Raw genomic sequence first — 22,687 nt, 5'->3', positions numbered from 1 at the left:
CCCTTCTCACGCCTCTGCCCCCCTCTCACACCTCTGCCCCCCCTTCTCACGCCTCTGCCCCCCCTCACACCTCTGCCCCCCTTCTCACGTCTCTGCCCCCCTTCTCACGCCTCTGCCCCCCCCTTCTCACGCCTCTGCCCCCCTCTCACACCTCTGCCCCCCCTTCTCACGCCTCTGCCCCCCCTCACACCTCTGCCCCCTTCTCACGCCTCTGCTGGTGCTCTGGATCCACCTGCAAGCCCGAGGTGAGAGAGTGTGAGGGGGGCCACTTCTACCCCCCATAGGATGTCGAAGCCTTAAGCTGCTTGGAAACACACTCAACTCTCTGCCTCTAGGACAGGGGTAGGAACCCCTCCTTCCTCCACTGGGAACCCCACCCAGGCTCTGGGGGAGGGGAAGGATCAACATCCTTGCAGAATGGGCAGCAACCCCTTGGGCCCGGGGTCTACAAAGCAGAGGTCTGAGGGGACGAGCCCAGTAGCTGCCAGAGACATGAGGCAGAGCGGGCTGGAAGGGGCTGGAGCAGTGAGAAAGCTTCACCCAAGGTCCAGGATGCCCCCACCCCGTCAGGAGCCCAGCACCAGCAAAGGCAGCAAGACAGGGAAACGGACCCCTCCCAGGCACCGATGTGAGCTGAGGGTGGTGCAGGAATGCTGAGAAGACCCTCTGGCAGCCCCCATCCCGCACCAAGCCCACAGGCCTCTCTTCTGGCCTCTCCTAGTTTAGACATTTCTCTCTCCAACCTTCACCTCCGTGTCTTCACCCTCCTCCTTGAGACCAGCTCTGCGTCCACCCACCACTTTGTTTTACCCTATCCTTCATCCTGCCCAGCCCTCACCTCCCTCCTGAACAAAGCTTGGACCCCACACAGCTGCTTCCTCACTCTTACTCCTCCCTCCCCAGCCTCCCCCTGAGCTTAGTGGGGAAGCTCCTGCTGTAACTGCCAGACACGCCCACAACCCTTCCCCAGTAAATGTCCCTTGCTGCTCTCTGTGGCAACCCCTCCACACCATTTCCTCTTCTTAAATATCCACGATGGTCCCCTCACTCTCAGCTGATAATTTCACCCCATATTTCATAGAGAAAACACACATTACATCAAATTGACTGCACCTATGCTCCTGCCCCGTAGCTATAGGAGGAGTTCTCGGCTCCTAGCCAGGCCACCCCTCCTCGTGTCTCTGGATGTGGTCTGCCTTCTTGAACTACAGAGGCTGGGCAGCTGAAAGCTCCTGTGCCCATTTTTCTCTGTAGCAGATACAACAGACACCACTGCCTGCAAGGTGGAAGGAAGCAATGAGCCCGGGTGGTGATCAGCTCTTCTGGTCTGCTGGTGGCAGAGGGGTTTGGTCCCATCCCCTTAGCACCACAGCTGCTGAGCTCTGCTGGGAGGCAGTGGCAGTGGGTTTCTTCTGGAAGAGCCTCCTGGTTGGGCTGGGTTTCTCTCGGCTGCCACATTCTTGGATGTGGGGACATCCTCCCTGGTTCTCCAGCCCTTCCAGAGCTTCTGTAAGATCCTAATACCCTTCAAAAAAACCTCTTTCTGCTTGAACTTGCCTGTGTGGATACTGCAATCTGCAACTAAGAACCCTGAACAATACACAAAGCAACAAAAAAGTCTGCAGATAAATCAGATAAAAAAGACATTCAGGGCCGGGTGCAGTGGCTCACGCCTGTAATCTCAGCACTTTGGGAGGCTGAGGCGGGCAGATCATGAGGTCAGGAGATTGAGATCATCCTGGCCAACATGGTGAAACCCCATCTCTACTAAAAATAAAAAAAAATAAAAAATAAATTAGCCGGGCGTGGTGGCGGGCACCTGTAGTCCTGGCTATTCAGGAGGCTGAGGCAGGACAATGGCGTGAACCCGGGAGGCGGAGCTTGCAGTGAGCCGAGATTGTGCCACTGCACTCCAGCCTGGGCGATAGAGCGAGACTCTGTCTCAAAAAAAGAAAAAAAAAATTATTAATGATTATATTTTTAATTTCAAGGAAGTCTATGTGTCTGTTTAAATGAAAAAGTCTGACTTGTCAGTTCTGATATTATCTTGCTGATTTTTAATACCAGTGTTTACTCCTTTAGCTATTTTATACATTGCTTTTCGTTCATTTTAATACACATGTCTACTTCTTTAACTATTTTACATATAATCCTGTTAAATTCTCTAGCTAATATCAAATATCTGAAGTCTAAATCTGTCTTAGCTTGTTTTTGCCAACTCATGTTTATGGTGACTTGCCTCTTCATGTGTTTAGTGATTTTTATTTCATGAACGAGCTTATATTTGGCTGAATTTAATCTGGGGGAAATCCCGAGGGGCCTGGACTGAGTATGATTTTCTACGCAGATGATTAGGGTTTGCTTCTTCCAAGTGCCAAGGATGCTGCCAGCCCGACGTTGCTTCAGTTCCTCCACCTTGGGGTTCCATGATGGAGAAACCAAAACGGTTTCACAGACTCCAGGCCATGAGCTCCAGGTCTGCGCCCAGCCTGGAGCTCAGAGCCGTGCAGGTTTTCCTCATCCAGCCTTGTGCTGAAGATACAGCCCATCAGGTAACCTGGCTCATTATGCCAAGAGCTCCAGGCCTAGAAAGATCTCCAGGCTAATTGTTTGTATTTTTAGCAGAGATGGGGTTTCACCGTGTTAGCCAGGATGATCTCGATCTCCTGACCTCATCATCCACCCGCCTTGGCCTCCCAAAGTGCTGGGATTACAGGTGTGAGCCACCGCGCCCGGCCCACTGATAAATTTTAAAACATACAATGTATAGATTAAGCAACAGATGAGACACAGGTGAGGAGAGGGCGAATGAACCTGAAGGTAGAGTGCAACAGTCCTTGTCAAACCTAAGCACATCAGAGCCAGCTGGAGGGCTTGCTCACACGTGGTTTGGTGGGTCCTACACACAGTTTCAGATGCCGTGGACATGTTTGGCAGAACACAAAGGCGCGACCTGAAAAGCAGTATCAGCGGGAGCCAGAAGATGGTGGAATGATATTTTTTAAAAATTGAGAGGAAATCATTGTCAATTTAAATTCTCTACCCAGAAAAGTTACCTTTAGAAAATATGGTCAAATAAAGACATTTTCGGGCCAGGTGTGGTGGCTCATGCCTGTAATCCCAGTACTTTGGAAGGCTGAGGCGGGCTGATCACCTGAGGTCAGGGGTTCGAGACCAGCTTGGCCAACATGGTGAAACACCTGTCTCTACTAAAAATACAAAAAATTAGCCAGGTGTGATGGTGCGTGCCTGTAATCCCAGCTATTTGGCTGAGGCAGGAGAATCAGTTGAACCCAGGAGGCAGAGAATGTGGTGAGCTGAGATCACGCCATTGCACTCCAGCCTGGGTGACACAGTGAGATTCCATCTCAAAGAAAAAAAAAAAAAGATAATAAATAAAATAAAATAAAATTCTCTATGCAGAAAAGTTACCTTTCAAAAATATGGTCCAAAAAGATATTTTCAGATAAAAACTGAGCGACTTTAAGATCTTTGCTAAAGGAAATACTTCATGGAGAAAGAAAATGGTCTCAGAAGAAAGGTCGAAGGTGTGACGCGTGAAGAAGGGGACACCAAATAAATGCCCACTATATGAAACAGTCTAATGATCAATCTGTGGAGAAAAAAACAAGATAGATCTAAAACAACAAATAGTAATGAAATGAAACCTAGGGGAAAATCGGAGTTACATGGCAACTCAATATCATGTGCCCTGTAGAGCTCACGAGGAAGCACAGGAAACCATGAGGGCCGGGAAAGCTGCTACAGGCAGGTGAACAAAACCTTGAAAGCCAATTGGCAAAAGAGAACAATGAAAAGGCTGATGAACTTTTGACTTTGTTTTGTTACATATGATAAAATTTCAAGAGCAATAAACACCTTTTGGTTAAAATAACAGAAATAGATATATAATTTCCAAACCAACAGTGGGAAAAAAGGAATTTTAAAAATCTCAGTCTGGCCAGGTGCAGTGGCTCATGCCTGTCATCCTAGCACTTTGGGAGGCTGAGGCAGGTGAATCACTTGAGCTCAGGAGTTTGAGACCAGCCCGGGCAACATGGCAAAACCCAGTCTCTACAAAAAACCAACCAACAAACCACAAAAATAAGCTGAAGGTGTTGGCGTGCATCTGTAGTTCCAGCTACTTGGGAGGCTAAGGTGGGAGGACAGTTCAAGCCAGAGAAGTTGAGGTTGTAGTAAGCCATGATCATGCCACTGCACTCAAGCCTGAGGAAAAAAAAGGAAAAAAAAAAAAAAAAAAAAAAAAGCGTAATCCAAAATAAGATAATAAGAGTTTAAAAAACAATATAAAAGGCCAGACGCGGTGGCTTACGCCTGTAATCCCAGCACTTTGGGAGGCTGAGGCGGGTGGATCACAAGGTCAGGAGACCAAGACCATCCTGGCTAACACAGTGAAACCTCGTCTCTACTGAAAATACAAACACAAAATTAGCCGGGCATGGTAGCGGGCGCCTGCAGTCCTAGCTACTCTGGAGGCTGAGGTGGGAGAATGGCATGAACCCAGGAGGCGGAGTTTTCAGTGAGCCATGATCATGCCACTGCACTCCAGCCTGGGTGACAGAGCGAGACTCCATCTCAAAAAAAAAAAAAATAAAATAAATAAAAAATAAATAAAATAAAATAAAGAAAACAATATGAAAGAGATAAGCATTAAATGGAAAGCACATTTGATGACAGAAATAAACTCAGAAATATCAGTAATCACAGCAAATGTAAATGGATCAAACATCCACAGAAATAAATGAGGTTATTAGATTGTAATTTTAAAAAGTCCGGCTAGGCAAGGTGGTTCATGTCTGTAATCCTAATCCTTTGGGATTAGGCCGAAGCAGGTGGATCACTTCAGGTCAGGAGTTTGAGACAAGCCTGGCCAACATGGTGAAACCCCGTTTCTACTAAAAATACAAAAATTAGCCAGGCATGGTGGTGCTCATCTGTAATCCCAGCTACTTCGGAGGCTGAGGCAGAAGAATCGCTTGAACTGGGAGGTGGAGGTTGCAGTGAGCCGAAACCATTGACATTTGTAATACATGCATATAAAACATAAGCTACAGAAGGGCCAAATAGTTTTTTAAAAAGTTGGAAATAGATATACCAAGCAAATATTAAATTTACAAAAACTGGGGTAGTTATACTAACATCACATAAGATAGACTTTAGGCCACAAATTATTTTCCAGGCATAAAGAGGGCTATTATGTAATGATTAAAGGGTCAATTCAAGGCCAGGCGTGGTGGCTCACACCTGTAATCCCAGCACTTTGGGACGCTGAGGCAGGCAGATCACTTGAGGTCAGGAGTTTGAGACCAGCCTGGCCAACATGGTGAAGCCTCGCCTCTACTAAAAATACAAAAATTATCTGGGCGTGGTGGTGTGTGCCTGTAATCCCAGCTACTTGGGAGCCGGAGGCAGAAGAATTGCTTGAACCCAGGAGGTGGAGGCTGCAGTGAGCTGAGATCAAGCCACTGCACTCCAGCCTGGGTGACAGAGCAAGACTCCATCTCAAAAAAAAAAAAAAAAAAAAAAAGTCAACTCACTAGGAGGATATGAGTTCTGAATCTGTATACATTTAATTTAAAGAACAACTAACCATGAGTGTACATATATTCGTGGTAATAAAAATGGACAGAATAAGAAAAATGGACACATCTATTACTACAGTGAGTGATTTCAATGTACCGCTTAGTGACGGATGGGCCAAAGAGACAAAAAGGACGATGAGTTTTTGAAGGGCATACATAAGGAGCTTTTATTCAGCATATGTGGAACCCTTCGTTCAGCCGCTGGAGGCTGTGCATACTATCCACCCACAAAGGGAACATTCATTAAAACATGACCACACATCAGATCTCAAAATATTTCCAAGAACTGATGTCATTCAGATTATATTTTCCGATTAAAATGGAGTTAACTGGCAAATTAATAACTTTAAAAATCCATGTATTTTGAAACAAAAGAGAGTACTTTTAAACGTTTTATGGATCAAGGAAGGAATCAAAATGGAAATAAAAACTATGGAGAACTGAATTATAATTTAAAACTACATATAAAAACTTGGATGCAGCTAAAGTGGTAATTAGAAGGAAATATATACTTTTAAATGCTCATTAAGAAAAGAAGAACAGCTGAAATCAGAAAGCTTTGTCTAACTTATACTAAAGCCGAAGGAATAATAAAGAGCAGAAATTAATAGAAATTTAATATCAACTAAATGAAAAGTTGATAATTTGAAGAGACTGACAACATAGGCAAATTCTGGCAAGATTAAGCCAGGAGAAACATAATACTAGAAAGAAAAAATAAGGTATAGCTACAGATTCAGCAGACATTAAAAAGGTAAGAGGACCCTGTTAATGATTTTATGCTAATAAATTTGAAAACTTGGAGAAAAATGGACAGATTTCTGTAGAAAAGATAAGCCACCCAAACTGACAAAATGAAGAAAGCCTGAATGGCTCTATAATCCTGAAAGAAATTTAGCAGTTAAAAAAATCTTCCCGTAAAGCAAATGCTGGGCCTTGGTGGCTTTATAAGCATTTCTACTCAATGTTCAATAAATGGGTAGCTCCAATCTTACCCAAATTATTCTGGAAAAACAGAAAATGGGGATTAACTAAAAATGCCATCTCCAAAGCTAGTTAATATTGACACCAAAGCCAGACACAGACAGTAAGAGAAAAGAAAATTCATGAATGCAAATTATACAATAAAAACTTGCAAACTGAATCCTGTACTGCAAAATCACTTTCCATACCTCATGAGCAAGTTTGGCATATACCAGGAATTCAAGTTTAGTTTAACATTAGAAAGTCCGTTAATGCAATTCACTATATTGAGAAATTGAACCCAAAAAACTACATGTGTAATCTCAATAGATACAGGAAAAGCACTGGATAAAATTCAACATCTGTTCATGGCAAACAGCTCTTAGCCAAACAGGAATAAAAGGGAACTTCTATCCTTAATAAACAATATCCACAAAAGTGGCTTGAGAAAACATATCGAAGCTTGACATTTTTGAAACATTTCTGTTAAAATCAAGGACAAAACATCTTTTAGCTATCTATTACAGTTTCTCTTCAACGTGGAACTGTAGGTTCTAGACATTGCTATAAGGCAAGAAAAAGAAATGGAAGTATGGAGATCAGAAAGGAAACTCTGACTGCCGTAATTCACAGATATTATTTGAGTGTATTATTTACACTCAAAAGAATCTGACACATTATTAGAATTAATAAGAGAATTTAGCAAGGTGGCTACACTAGCAACAAACAGAAAGTGTAACTTAGGAAAATACCACTGGAAACATTTTATCATAATAAAAATATAAAGAACTTAAGGATGCAAAAGACCTCTAGGCAGAACATTATAGAACTAAACTAAAGACAGTAAAGAAAACCTACTTTGCAAGAGAGACAGAGAATATGTTGGCACGTTGGGAGGCTCAATATTGAGAAGCTGTTATCCCTCCCCATAGAGATATAATGATTTAATGCAATTCCAATACAAATTTCAGCAGAGTTCTTTGTGGAAATTCACCGGACGATGCTAACATCTCCTTGGTCAGCCAGGGCTAAGACGAAGGCAGACACCCCTGAGGAAGAGAAACCAGGTGGGAGGGCTTGCCCTGACCAACATCAAGACACTTAAAGCTAAACTAACTTAGATACGGAGGCATCAATTCAAGGACGGGGAAAAAGGAAAGACCGATGGAACAGAATGGAGGCCAGAAACAGCCCTGCGTCTGTGTGGGAACAGCGCATACCCGACAGCCTGGGTGTTGCAGGTCAGTGAGGAACTCACAGAATTCAAAACATGGTGTTGGGAAAACTGTTCGTTCATACAAAAACAAATGTGGATCTGTGCTTTCTATAAATGAAAAAAATTTATCTTAGGTGTATTAAAACATACAGTGAAAACTTAAAAACCTGTAGTAGAAGATATAGGTTAATTTTTTTTTTTCTTTGAGATGGAGTCTCGCTCTGCCAATCAGGCTGGAGTGCAGTGGTGCAATCTCAGCTCACTGCAGCCTCTGCCTCCCTGGTTCAAGCGATTCTCCTGCCTCAGCCTCCAGAGTAGCTAGGACTACAGGCAGCCCGCCACCATGCCTGGCTAATTTTTGGATTTTTAGTCTATGATAGGGTTTCGCCATGTTGACGAGGCTGGTCTTGAACTCCTGACCTCAGGTGATCTGCCCGCCCCAGCCTTCCAAAGTGCTGGGATTACAGGTGTGAGCCACCATGCTCGGTCAGGTTAATATTTTTGTTACCATGGGATAGGTAAGGATCTCTTAACCAGAGCACAAAGTGGAATAAATAGGTGGACAATAAAAAGGTGGATACATTTAGTTACATGAGTTCAACCAATGTGGTTTTCTTTTTCTTTCATCAAAGGATGCACATACACAGTGACAAAGGATCCAGGCCTCACATGGCTCCACGTTCTCCTCCCACGTGATCAGTAGCTGCCCAGTTGCTTTTTTTCTGGTTTTTCCTCATCTCCTTGACTTCCCAACACCAGGGAGACCCAGAACTCAACCCTCTCCCAGCTGCACCCCTGCCAGTTCAGGCCACTCTCCAAGCACGGGACCTCCAGGGGCCTCTCCTCTGGGCTCCAGCCCTGGCCACCCACCTCCCGCTCCACATCGTCCCTCGCACACCCAGCTGTGGCATTCTCAATCCATCAGGCCTGACGCCAATTCCATCCTCGCTTCTCCCATAGCACCCTGCCTCCTCTATCTGGCCAGTTTCTCATTTTTGCTCCCCCTTTCTCTTCCACACCCCACACGACAAGCACATTCTGTGGGCTCCAACTCCGAGACATTCATGATTCCATCTCTCCTGATCACCTCCCTTGCCCGGGATCACAGCCCAGTCACCTCCTTGGGTCTGCTCTCCCCGCCCACTCTGCCCTCGTCTGACCTCCAGGCCACAGTCCACATAGCAGCCAGAGTGATGCTGTTTAGAGCTGAAGTCAATTGCCCGGACAGACAGCCCTTATGCTCAGGGCTCCAGGCCCCTCTTGTCATTGTGAATAAAAGACAGCAACTCCCTCGGGCTCACAGCCTACCTGGTCCAGCTCCCTGCTCTGACCCCAGCCCACACCGCCTGCCCCCTCCACGGTGCTGGCTTCTTACTCCTCAGACTCCTTCCACGTCACCTGGCCACGCACAACCCTTCTGCCCAGGAACCTCTGCTCCCAGATTCCCCCTACCTGGCCGCCAGGTCTCTACCCCTGCGAGTCACCTTCTCAGGGCATCTTCCCTGACGAACATACTCACAAGTGCACCCCTCCTCAGCTCGCTATCCCCTCCTTCTTTCCTGGTTTATTTCCCCTGTGGCATTTATCACCCTAAACACACCAGGTATTTCACTATTTTGTTCCCTGTCTGAATATCCCTGCAAGAATGGAGGCTCCACAAGGAAAAGGTTTGTCCATCTGCAGCTGGCAGCAGCTCAAACCAGCACCCGCACGCCTCCTGCTTCCCGTGTTCCCTCTGCCTGTGCTGCTCTCTCCTGTCTCCTCTTAGAGGCAACTCCCATAAACCCAACCCCCTGTCCTCAGGGAAACCCACCCAACCCTTCAGTCCGGGCCAGGCCCCTGCTACGCCCTCTCCGTCTACTGCGTGCCCCTTCAGAGCAGGGAGCAGCGTGTCAGGACCTCAGGAACGCACACCTGCCATTTGGTGTGTCTCCTCCTCCCTGGCTGTGAACTCAGAGGAGGCAGGGAGCAAACCCGCCACGGTGCCCCAGGGCCCAGCATCATCACCCTGTGTGCCACGGGCCTTCTAAACCTGGATGTGTGCTGCCTTTGTGCACTGTGTGCCTCATCAAGACAGACGGTCACGCGCCTAAGAACATGCACGAGTGTCCCGGGGGCTTGGCTGGACGATGGAGCCTCAAGGTCAGGGGGTCAAGGAGTGAGGGGGTGAGAGTGGCAACATGGGGGTGTGGTCAGGAAAAGCTTTGCTCTGCACGGAGTCAGGAAGGAGGAGTAGGCATTGAAAGACACAGGGGCCGGGGCCGGCAGAGGCAGCAGCAAGCTGAGGTGGGGAAGGGCTGAAGTTCAGCCTGGATGGAGTGGAGGGTACCTGGAGGAGCGTGGGGGGTACTGTGCACCCCCACTTCACAGAGGGGACGCAAGCTCAGAGAGGCTGAGCACCTCGTCCAGGGTCACACAGCTGGATGAGAGCAGAAGCAGGACTGAAACCTAAGTCCACCTGCCGGAAGGGTTTTGTTTTCCATGAGCATCATTCTCACTCCCTAGCGGTGTCTGTTTCAGAAATACTGTGTCTAAAATATTCAGAAGGCCGGGCATGGGGGCTCAGGCCTGTCATCCCCACACTTTGGGAGGCCGATGTGGGTGGATCACCTGAGGTCAGGAGTTCAAGACCAGCCTAACCAATATGGTGAAACCCTGTCTCTACAAAAACTACAAAAATTAGTTGGGCATGGTGGCAGGCACCTGTAGTCCCAGTTACTCGAGAGGCTGAGATAGAAGAATTGCTTGAACCCAAGAGGCAGAGATTGTAGTGAGTTGAGTTTGCACCAATGCATTGCAACCTGCAGGACAGAGTGAGACTCTGTCTCAAAAAAAAAAAAAAAAATTCAGAAATGTTTAACAGTTCCTCTCCCTGATACATCTGCATATTAAAAGTCCTCAAGCAATCACTATGGGCTGATCTAAATTGCTTTGCAAAAAGAGGCCCTTGCTGTGGGTCTATTGTCTTAACACCCAGGCAGACCCAGTTTCAACCGCCTTTTATCACATGCTTTCTGCAGAGCCACGAAGACCCGTCCGTTTCCAACTCATCTGCTCTGCAAGTTGCTCTCCTTTCCCGAAAGGTTAATTGCACCAAAGGGTTTCAAAAGATGTGTCACTTCCCTCACTTACAGAGCTCAATAAGTCAAGAGAGCTGGCCCCTCACGTTCGTGACTGTTGGATTTTTTTAAAGTAGGAGATAAGTTTTTATATTGTAGATAAACCAAGTCATGAAATACGGAGTTAACTGTAATTTAATATGGTTGAACTGTCCCAGCGTCTTCTGCGAGCTCTTTCAAATAGTGGGTCTAGACATGTTAAGAGTACAAATGACCCCCATGTCACCCTTTACCAGGAACCTCGCCTTCGACCAAGAAAGTCCCCAGCAAAGTAACTCATGCAAGGAGGAAATGCATGGACCTCTGGGCTTTTGCTGTTGGTCAGCTCATCCAGGCGCATTTGCCCCAAGTATAGCACAATCTCTGCTAATCATCCCTCAACGTATTAGATTGGTACAAAAGTAATTGCGGTCTTTTTAATATTCGTGCCAGAGTTTGGGGTTCTTGATGAGGACTGTATTGGAGACATGTCAGCTTATTTTTATTTAAAAAAATTATTTTTCCTTCAACTTTTATTTCAGTTTCAAGGGTACATGTGCAGGTTTGTTACATAGGTAAAAGTGTGGCATGGTGGTTTGCTGCACAGATCATCCCATCACCTAGGTATGAAGCCCAGCACCCATGAGCTATTCTTCCTGATGGTCTCCCTCCTCCCGGACCTCAACAGGCTCCAGTGTGTGTTATTCCCCCATGTGTTCATGTGTTCTCATCATTAAGCTCCCACTTACAAGTGAGAACATGCAGTGTTTGGTTTTCTGTTCCTATGTTAGTTTGCTGAGGATAATGGCTTCTAACTCCATCCATGTCCCTGCAAAGGACATGATCTTTTTCCTTTTTTTTTTTTTTTTTTTGAGACAGAGTCTTGCTCTTTTGCCCAGGCTGCAGTGCAGTGGTGTGATCTTGGCTCACTGCAACCTCTGCCTCCCAGGTTCACATGATTTTCCTGCCTCAGCCTCCTGAGCAGCTGGGACTACAGATGCGTGCCACCATGCCCAGCTAATTTTTTTTGTATTTTTAGTAGAGATGGGGTTTCACCATATTGGCCAGGCTGGTCTCGAACTCCTGACCTCATGATCTACCCACCTCAGCCTCCCAAAATGCTGGGATTACAGGTGTGAACCGCTGTGCCGGGCCTCTTATTCCTTTTTATGGCTGCATAGTATTCCATGGTATAGATGTACCACATTTTCTTTATCCAGCCTATCACTGATGGGCATTTAGTTTTTTCTTTGTCTTTGCTATTGTGAAAAGTGCTGCAATGTACGTACGTGTGTGTATCTTTATAATGGAATGATTTATATTCCTTGGGGTATAAACCCAGTAATGGGATTGCTTGGTCATACGGTATTACTGCCTCTAGGTTTTTGAGAAATCACCAAAGTGTCTTCCACAATGGCTAAACGAACTGACACTCCCAACTTCTACCAACAGTGTAGAAGCATTCCCTTTTCTCTAACCTCGCTAGCATCTGTTGTTTTTTGACTTTTAAATAATAGCCATTCTGACTGTGTGAGATGGTATCTCAGTGTGGTTTTAATTTGCATTTCTCTAATGCTCAGTGATGTTGAGCTTTTTTTCATATGTTGTTGGCTGCATGTAAGAGACATGTCAGCTTATTTTTAGAAAGCCGAGTTTAAAAATAAGTGCTTAATTTGGTTGGGGAAGGGGCTTGATGTGCTGAGGATGGTGAAGTTTTCTTAGTGGACTATTAAAATCAAATTCTCTGTGATGAATGCCAGATATGTCAGCGTGTCATTAATTTCAATCTATAATTAGAGTAAAATTTTACTCATTTGGATGAAATAAAAAAATCTTTATTAGTAAAACCTTGATTACTTGGCCCCATAGAATAATCAATGCAACTGTATTAATTTCCAAGGCTTATTTCATTGATGCTGAGAGAAGTATTTGCAAATACAGATCTTGCTCCGCTTTGATGTGCGGTGGGGCAGGATCGTTTGGAAACAGCCTTGAATTTTGCTCAGCAAAAATGATCACACCAAAATGCCTGAGAAAGGTGATATTTTAGGAACATTAAACCTGATAGTCACATTCTTAATGTCTTTACGGAACGCATTCTTGGGGCAGTGAGTTCAGAGCTGTGAGTAGGGCCAGGGGTGACTGCGATGATCACGCTTCCCTGTGAATACTTCCAAGACCTTACCCTGCAACTCTGATAAAATGAGACAAGAGGTTGGAATGGTCCAGTTTTGGAGGCAAAAGAGTGACATTTCCATGCAGTGTCTGCAGGGAACTCCCTGGGCTGAGACTGAGCAGAACCAGGAGGAAGGAGGGAGGCAGAGTTGCTTTGTAAGTGTTTGGGGATGTTATGTTTTAATCTGAATTATTCTCTGGGAATGGGACATTGATGCATTTGAGAACTAGAGAGGGCCTGTAGCTGTGCATTTTCTGAGGGAAGGGAAATCTACTTCTGTAACTAGATCAGTGGTGCTCTGTGTTACTTGGCTGATCAGCCGAGAACGGCTTCCGAGAATGGCTTCCGAAAACGGTGAAGGGCCGGGGAGTATGGACGCTGTCCATTCACCAGTACGTACTGAGCACCCACTCAGTGCCCTGTACTGCTTTGGCATTTAGGGCACAATGAGGAACACGGCAACCTGGGGCACTGCTCCCCTGGTGCCGGTGTTCAGTGTGACTATGGATGGGGTCAAGCTGGGCAGGTGCTCTCTTCCCTCCCACAGCTACCATGGCAAGGCAGACTCTGAGGATGCCATCCCACTGGGAGGTGCTCTTGGCCTTGGAAGGCCATGAAGAGCCAAAGAGGCCCAGGGGAGCAGGTTGTCAGAGCCTTTGAGTCAAAGAAGAGCTCAGTCCAGTCCTTAGGGGAGGAAGCTGGGAAGAACTTCCTACTGGAGATTCTGTGATAGGGAGGAGGATCTTAGAGAGGCAGGGCCTGTCCAGCCAGTGCACAGCAGAGAGGCCCGCCGGGGGTGGCATGTACCCAGCACGCTTAGAGCAGCAGCCCGGAGCATCCCACACTGCCAGTGGCAGCACCAGGTCGTAGCAAGGAGAAGGCAGGTTGGGGTGACGGGAGGAGCACCAGCCTCCCACCAGGGTCTGTGACCCTCCAGGTGTGGGGACAGACTGCCCACCGTCTTTGGACCATGTGGAGTCTTAATTAGGGAAAAGGAATCAGACTGGTGGGAGCAGGGGAAAGCAAAATGAAAAAGCAGGTAAGCTCTAAGTCTGCCTTTCTTCATAGTCCAGAACATGTAGCCCTCCTGTGCAGATAGCTCAACAGTCTTCCTGTGCCCAGCTATCACCAGACCCTTGGCTTATAGAAAAATGCAAGGTAGCTCACTGCAACCCTGGTGTTTTCAGTCCTTTACAAAGCCTTCTTCAGCACCAAGCACGAGCACCATCCTATAAAATCCCCAGCAAACCTTTGTCTTTTTGCAGTCAGCTTTTCTCTTGCTGACTTGCCCCTTGCACCCTTGCAACATATTTTCATACTTTTTCCAATACATCTGCCTTTTTTACCTACAACTGTCTTGGTACATGCTTTTTACTGCCTGTGCAACACTGGCCCCAGATAGTTGCTGCCCATAACAGACCCAGACCACATTACCTCTGGGATGCTCCAGGGAAGGGAGAAAGAGTGTGGGAGCTGATGCAGAGTTTAGTTTGATTTTAAAAGTAACAGTGACATCATTTGTACCCTGATGAAAATGGTGTAATTCATAGTTGTTACATAAACAGAAGGCTCCTGTGAATCTTCAGGAAGATTGAAAAACAAAATAATAAAACTGCAAGCATTTAAAAAACAGAGAACAGTCTTAAACTCTGTACATTCTGGCCAGGGACCGGGCTGACGCTTAGCCGACGGTGCGCAGGGTGAGGACTAGCTTGCGTTTCTTACCTGTTCGTCTGTCAGGATTTGGACGTTGCGATTACAAACGGCCCTAAACTCCTCTCTGGAGATGGTGCTCGTTTTCATGGTGTCAAAATTCTCAAACTCCTGGGTGATGGCATGGTAATGGGAAGTCACTGCTTTGTGGAGGCGAGCCAGGATGTCTCTGCTGGCCATGGCCTTGGGAGAGGTAGGCGGTGGGCCTTTAGGCATTTTCTCAGCCCACTCCTCAGCTGTCTGGACAAAATAGAATGGAAATTGACCCATGTGAGAAATAATCAACCACCTCTTGCTCTGGGCTTCTCACCCAGGGCAAGTCCCAGGGAGACCCAGTGTGGTGGGGAGGAGGGGCCAGAAGACAGCTGCAGCCTGGAGGTGGGTTCAGGCAGCCCCCAGCCCCCAAGTCAGGCCCCACTGAGCAGAAGCCTGGGTTTCCTGCCATGAAGGATCCAGTGAGTTCCCCATGGGGCAAAGCAGTGGCCCTGGAAGGTTGGGTGGCCAGCACGGAGCCCAGCCCTGGGGAGGGTACACTGTTTACTCTCATCTATTCACGCCTTCAGTCTGTCTTTGGGTTCGATTAACAAACACAGTGTAAGCCTTCCCTGAGAGGCCAGGGAAAGAACAGGGATTAGCACCCACATGCTTTCATTTCAGGATGACAGTTTAGTTGATTACTCACAGTGGTCAAAATTTGAAAGGGGGGTTTTGATGACTGTTGTGCCATTAGGCTGCAGCTAAATGTTCCTTGAAGTCTGAAACTTTGTGAGACCCACAGGGGAATTAAGTGCAATGGCATCTGCTAAGGGCGACCTTCCCACAGTGGGCAGGTCCCAGGCCTGGGTTAGTGCTCTTCCCTACTCCTTGGGCACTGGAAGTCTGGGGGTTGGGGCGTGGTTCAGGTCCTCATGACACTGTCCATGGTGCTAAGGAGTCCGGAGGAGGGATGTGCACCTAGCCAGGGCTGGGAGATTTCCTGGGAGGAGGAGGAATTAGATGTGGAGAAAGAGGGACAGCAGAAGGATTCTTTTACTGATGTGCTGGCAAGAGAGGGCTTGTGGCCAGCTGAGCAGAGAGGGGCCCGCGGAGCGTGGCATCCCACCTTCATCATCTGTGGATGCTCACTGTGGCAGACACACATGACAGAGGGAAGAGCCAGCAAGGGAAGTTACTCAGTGAGCAGCAGTGGATGATGACAATTGCAAGGGGACTTATCCTGGGGCCAGTCAGGAGGAGGCACTGGGGAGACCTGGCTCCACGTTGAAGTCAGGCTTGGGAAACTGGGGCCCAGGGGATGAAGTGAGTGGGGCAGCAGAGTCTTGAGCCTCCTGCAAAGAGGCAGGGGTCGGGGTGGGGGGAAATGGGCGGGGCCTGGGAAGCAGCTCTGACATGCATCTACTTGCTGCAATTAGAGAAAGGCTCCCAAAGCCAGGCCTGTGGCTGCTGCATCAACAGGGCAGCTCGTGGAGTATGCTGACCTGGAAGGGGAGGGGCTAGAATATACGCATGGGAGTCTGGAACAGGTAAGATTCCCAAGGTGCTGAGGCCGGAGAATGGCGTGAACCCGGGAGGCGGAGCTTGCAGTGAGCTGAGATCCGGCCACTGCACTCCAGCCTGGGCTACAGAGCGAGATTCCGTCTCAAAAAAAAAAAAAAAAAAAAGATTCCCAAGGTGACCACACAGGAAAGCTGTTCCTGTACCTGGGTGTATTCTGAGATATACTGGGTTTCCCCACATCAAAACTCACCACGGTTGTTAGTGTTGATACCAGCTCCTACCAAGTACCTCAGTGCCATGCAAAGGGTTTCACCAGAGTATCACTTACAGCCCCCCAACTCCCACTAAAACTCGGTCATGTTTTATTTTAAGCAACTCCACAGCAATGTATATATCAGATGTTACTGTGCTTTATGACACAGAAGTCTGCATAATGTATAAAGTCTTTCTTACTTTATGAAATTGTACCAAACACAGGATGCTGCTGGGAATGTCCTCAGAAATCTGAGGCTACACATGTACACTCAAGCCAAAGCCCACCACATCCTCCACCATGCAAAGGCTAACGGAGCTTTTATACACCTTCATTTGGAGCCATTTGCAAAGTAAATGAATGTCTTTTTTTATTTTAGAAAATAAAAGTGATATTGCTGATGGATTTGGAGTATCTTTAGGATTCAAACAGTTGCAAAGGCACTTCCCAGATCCAAATACACGAGCATTTCTCTAAGGAATGTTGGCCTCAACAGAGTACAGGAGCCTCTCCTGGACATACAGCTATACCTCTCAGTCCATCCTTACGGTTTCAGACCTTCAGGGCCTGAGGAGGACGGGGCCTCATGTAAACATTACTGGAAAGAACACAGGTGGATGGAGCCCAGCATGGGAAGATGGGAGTCCTGGGTCTGAGTCTAGACTCTGCTTCTAACCGCCTGTGTGCCCCTCCAATAAGTTGCTTACCCACTTTTTGCCTCAGTTTCCTCATCTATCCAGGAGGAACAAGGGCTCACCTGTGATGATGTATATGAATGTTCTCTGAAAGTATTAAAGCATGAAACTAACTGGAAATACTAACAACACATATGGAAGAGAACACATATAGAAATGAGTCTAAAAACACATACGGAAGAATTCTAAGTATTATGTGCAACCTCAGGTTAATATGCTCTAAACTTCAGAGGAAATTGAACAGTTTTCTAGCAAAATTCAATTTAATTGAATTAACAAACAAAGATTCAATTTAAATTGAATTAGAAAAGAAAGTACTTAAAGTATTAGAAAAGCCTGAATAGACAGGCAACCACAAAAGAAATGAAAAAGGCTGTTAAAAGATCTACCATCTATCATTAAAAAGGTGTCAAACCCAGATGATTTTGAAGGCAAGCTGTATGGAACCCTTAAGGGATAGATAATTTTTACATTAGTCAAAATATTCCAGAGCATAGAAAGAGTCATATTCCAATTATTGTGTATTATACAAATACCAAAATATGATAAAGAAAACATGTCAAAAGAAAAAATAAAAGTCAATCTAGTTATGGCCATTAGTGCAAAAATTCTAAAATAAAATATTAGAAATATTTAGCACCATATTTAAAAATGACACACCAAGATCAACTATGGTTTATTCCATGGATAAGAATGCAAGAATTGGCAAATCTTTCAATCCCTTACTTTAGTGAAGGCCACATGTCAACAGATAGCAGAGGCATTTGCCAAAATTCAGCAGCTATTCCCGATAAAACAGTATAAAATAGAAATAGAATGGGATGGATAAACTATATAGAAATATATAGTTTTATTTGTGTAAACACGAGTATTAATCAAAAATTATGTGTAAAGATTATATTAAATGGATGAACTACTAAAGCATTAAAATCAGGAATAAAATAAGCATGCTTTCACTTCTTCTATTCACATTTTTAGAGGCTCCAGCTTTTGAAATAAGACAACAAAATAAAATCAACATGTAAATGTTGAAAACTGGGATCATTATTTGTGGATATGACTGTACAGGTATAAAATCTCAATGGCATTTAGGAAGGTGGCTGGATTCTAGCTAAAAATACAAAAAAGCAGTGCCATTCTTTTATGGTCACTATAAGTAGTTCAGGATTGAGATGTGACAAAAATTCACATTTGCATTAATGACAAAGCAATTGAATACCTCTGGATAAATGCCATATGAAAGGTAGAAGACTGACACAGGCATATCTCATTTTTTTTGCACTTTGCTTTATTGTGCTTGGCAGATACTGTGTTTTTTATAAATTGAAGGATTGTGGCAACCCTGTGTCAAGCAAGTCTATCCGCATCATTTTTCCAACAATATGTGCTCATATCATGTCTTCATGTCACAGAGAAATCGTTCATGAAAGTGTCAGTCAATCGATGTGGCAAACTTCATTGTCTTATTTTAAGGAATTGCCATTGCCACCCCAGCCTTCAGCAGCCATCAACATTGAGGTAGGACCCTCCTCCAGCAAAAGGATTACAAGATTACTTGCTGAAGGCTCAGAAGATCACCAGCATATTTTAGTAATAAAGTATTTTATTAAGCTATGTAATTTTTTAGACATAATGCTATTGCGCACTTAATGCTATTGCACACTAGACTACAGTATAGTGTAAACATAACTTTTATATGCACCAGTAAATCAAAAAATTCATTGACTCATTTTATTGCGGTATTTGCTTTGCTACAGTCTGGAACCAAACCTGCAAAGTCTCCAACGTATGCCTGTGTAAAGAAATGCCATATACATGGGCAAGGGCTTCATGACTAAAACACCAAAAGCAATTGCAACAAAAGCCAAAATTGACAAATGGGATCTAATCAAAGTAAAGAGCTTCTGCACAGCAAAAGAAACTATCATCAGAGTGAACAGACAACCTACAGAATGGGAGGAAATTTTTGCAATCTACCCACCTGACACAGGGCTAATATCCAGAATTTATAAGGAACTTAAACAATTTATGAGAGAAAAAAATCCCATGAAAAAGTGGGCAAAGGATATGAACAGACACTTCTCAAAAGAAGACATTTATGTGGCCAGCAAACATATGAAAAAAAGCTCATCATCACTGATCATTAGAGAAATGCAAATCAAAACCACAATAAGATACCATCTCAGGCCAGTTAGAATGATGATTATTAAAAAGTCAGGAAACAACAGATGCTGGCGAAGCTGTGGAGAAACAGGAACGCTTCTACACTGATGGTGGGAGTATAAATTAGTTCAACCATTGTGGAAGACACTGTGGTGATTCCTCAAGGATCTGGAACCAGAAATATCATTTGACCCAGGAATCCCATTACTGGGTATAGACCCAAAGGATTATACATAACTCATTCTGCTATAAAGACGCATATACATGTATGTTTAATGCAGCACTCTTTACAATAGCAAAGACTTGAAACCAACCCAAATGCCCATCAATGCTAGACTGGATAAAGAAAATGTGGCACATATACACCATGGAATACTACACAGTCATAAAAAAGAATGAGCTCATGTCCTTTGCAGGGATATGGATGAAGCTGGAAGCTATAATTCTCAGCAAACTAACATAGGAACAGAAAATGAAACACCAAATGTTCTCACTCATAAGTGGGAGTTGAACAATGAGAACACATGAACATAGGAAGGGGAACATCACACACTGGGGCCTGTTGTTGGCCGGGGGACACGGGGAGGGAGAGCATTAGGACAAATACCTAATGTGTGTGGGGCTTAAAACCTAGATGGCGGGTTGATAAGTACAGCAAACCACCATGGCACATGTATACCTACATAACAAACCTGTACATTCTGTACATGTATCCCAGAACTGAAAGTAAAATTTAAAAAAAATGCCTGTATAAAGAATGTGTATAAAGAATATACACCTTATATTAAAGTTACTAAAGCAAGATTGAAATAAATAGACATATTATGTTTCTGGATATAAAGACTCATTTTCAAAAGAGAAAGCCTTTCTCAAGTTATAAATAAGCTTAATCAAATTCTAATAAAAATCTCAATGGATATTTGGGAGAATCATTAGACATATTGATATTAACATTGATATTAAAAAATAATATCAATGAAATTTTTGGAAACGGATAGGAATGAAGTTTTTGACTCACCAGATATTAAACTTGCCATGAATTTGATATAATCAGAGTAATATAGCTAGGTTCAGAAACATACAAATCTATCAGTGTGACACTACTCTGGCAGTGAGTGAGAACTAAGTCTACTGTGGCTGGGCCCTTGCATCATAAGGCCTGTTTGTTACAGCATTATAAAAGTGTTAGAGAACAGTGTGGCCAACGTAAAGGTAACCTTGGGTAGGGGCAGCTGTACTCTCAGGAGGGGACACCGTGCCACAGATGCAACTGGCTGGGACATGGCCCTGGTTGGGGTGGCCACTGCGGGCCTCCTTGAGGAGGAAATGGCTGAGGTAGGTGCCATGGGGAGTGCAGGAGGAAAGGGATTAAAAATCCAGCACGGGAGGTAACATTATCCTCCTCAACAAGCATGGATGTGAAGGTCTGGGAGGCCGAGAAATGCCTGAAGTCACAGAACCAACAGAGTGGCACCCAGATTCTACGCAGGCTCCTGGCCTGCAAACACATGTTCCCTAGATGTGCCGAGAGCTGCAGCCACAGTCTGGGTCATGGTGATGGGTCCCTGCCCTCACCTGGGAGGCAGGGGACGGACACGGGTGCTGCCACGGAGAGGCAGAAGCAGCCCAACCGCGTGGCAGAGAGGGGAAGGTGCTGGGCACCTATCAGCCTCCAGAGGGGAAGGTGCTGGGCACCTATCAGCCTCCATTGCATGGAGTTGGCTGGCCGCCCCGTGCAAATACTCTTTTCCTGCTTGCAAAAGGAATGATTGCATGTTCACTACAGAAAACTTAGAAACTATAAGCCGGGCGCGGTGGCTCACGCCTGTAATCCCAGCACTTTGGGAGGCCGAGGTGGGCGGATCACAAGGTCAGGAGTTCGAGACCAGCCTGGCCAATATAGTGAAACCCGGTCTCTACCAAAAATACAAAAATTAGCTGGGCGTGGTGGTGGGGGCCTGTAGTCCCAGCTACTCAGGGGGCTGAGGTAGAAGAATTGCTTGAACCCGGGAGGCAGAGGCTGCAGTGAGCCGAGATCGTGCTACTGCACGTCAGCTTGGGCAACAGAGCGAGACTCTGTCTCAAAAAAAAAAAAAAAAAGAAAGAAAGAAAACTTAGAAACTACAAAAAGGCACAAAGGAAAATTGATCACTGAAGACCCCGCCCGCCTCAGTCATCGCCGCAGAGCACAAGGGAGAAACCACCGACCCAGGGTCCGCAGGCCCCATGGATGCCACCGCCCAGAGAACCGCACCGCCCTGCCCCCACAACCCCAATTGCTAGCGGGAGAGCGCCTGGATTTTCCATCAAGGGCATTTTGGCTGAGAATCTGTTAGGCGCTGTATTCTGGTTCCCATTTCGCTTTTTAGCAAAGCTGCTCAGCCGCCGCCAGCCTCGCTCGAGTGACTGGAGACGCCAGGGAGGAACAGATGGCTCTTGGTCTGGCGCTTCTGTGTCCCTGGCACTTCTCACGTGATCATTATATCTGAATGGGGGAAAAAATAATGCTTTTTCTATAACTAGAAGAAATGTTTCTCCTAATCAAAAAAGACACCACTATCTTCAGATGCAAATGACACGTTCCAATATTAACTGCGCTTTACATCAAAGGCCCCCTCAGGACAGAAATCACAGCTGCAACAGGAAGAGCAGAGCTACAGGGAAGGCAGGGGCTTGGCAGGGCCCTGTCCGTGCTGGGCCCGAACACCTCACGCTCCCCAGCTTATCTGGCAAAGATAAGCTCCTGGCTGCTTCTGGTGACTTTTAAAGTTCAACAAGCAAACGAACAAACAAAATGGAGTGCAATCATATGCACTCTAGGTCTGACCTCACCAGAGGACCATTTACATGTTTTGAAGGGGTTTTATTTCATGTATTCGAGGGTATTCACGGGACCTTGTTTGAGCGAACAATTGCCCTTCTAGATGTGGCAAACACAGCCCACCACTAGCAGAAGGAAAATTCTTGGCCCCTTTCTTTGTGACTACACCACGATATTGACAACATACAGAAAAGAAATAATGTCCCAATACATGAAGTAGACAGTCACCAAAGAGGCTACTAACACCGCACTTTGATGGGGTGCTTCTCAGTTTCAAATGTATCTACGTATCTCGCTAGTAAAAAGCAAGTCACAGCTTCAGAATCTAAACCCCTGGTTCTAAAATCCTGCCATGACATGGGAATCACCCAAGAGGCTGCCCCAACAGCCACAAGTTCTGGGTGGGGGGGCGGGAGGGAAGCGGCCCAGGTAGGGGGTGGGAGGGAGGCAGCCCTGGTTGGGGGTGGGAGGGAGGCAGCCTGGTTGGGG

The 22,687-nt window shown here is 45.8% G+C and overlaps 1 protein-coding gene across 4 annotated transcripts in view; it reads right to left on the bottom strand.

Moving 5' to 3' along the window:
• EFCAB6 (EF-hand calcium binding domain 6) overlaps positions 1-22,687 on the bottom strand; it is a 313,426-nt gene that overhangs the window by 20,257 nt on the left and 270,482 nt on the right. For all 4 annotated transcript variants that reach the window (XM_025399951.1, XM_025399955.1, XM_025399953.1 and 1 more), the window contains one exon: positions 14,782-15,009. In XM_025399951.1, the coding sequence (XP_025255736.1) occupies positions 14,782-15,009 (228 nt within the window). The remainder of the gene's footprint in view (positions 1-14,781; positions 15,010-22,687) is intronic.

This window comes from Theropithecus gelada, chromosome 10 (assembly GCF_003255815.1).
Source record: "Theropithecus gelada isolate Dixy chromosome 10, Tgel_1.0, whole genome shotgun sequence".
Classification (NCBI taxonomy): domain Eukaryota; kingdom Metazoa; phylum Chordata; class Mammalia; order Primates; family Cercopithecidae; genus Theropithecus; species Theropithecus gelada.
Note: the sequence above shows the minus strand (reverse complement) of the source record. Positions and strands in the feature narration are given on the sequence as shown.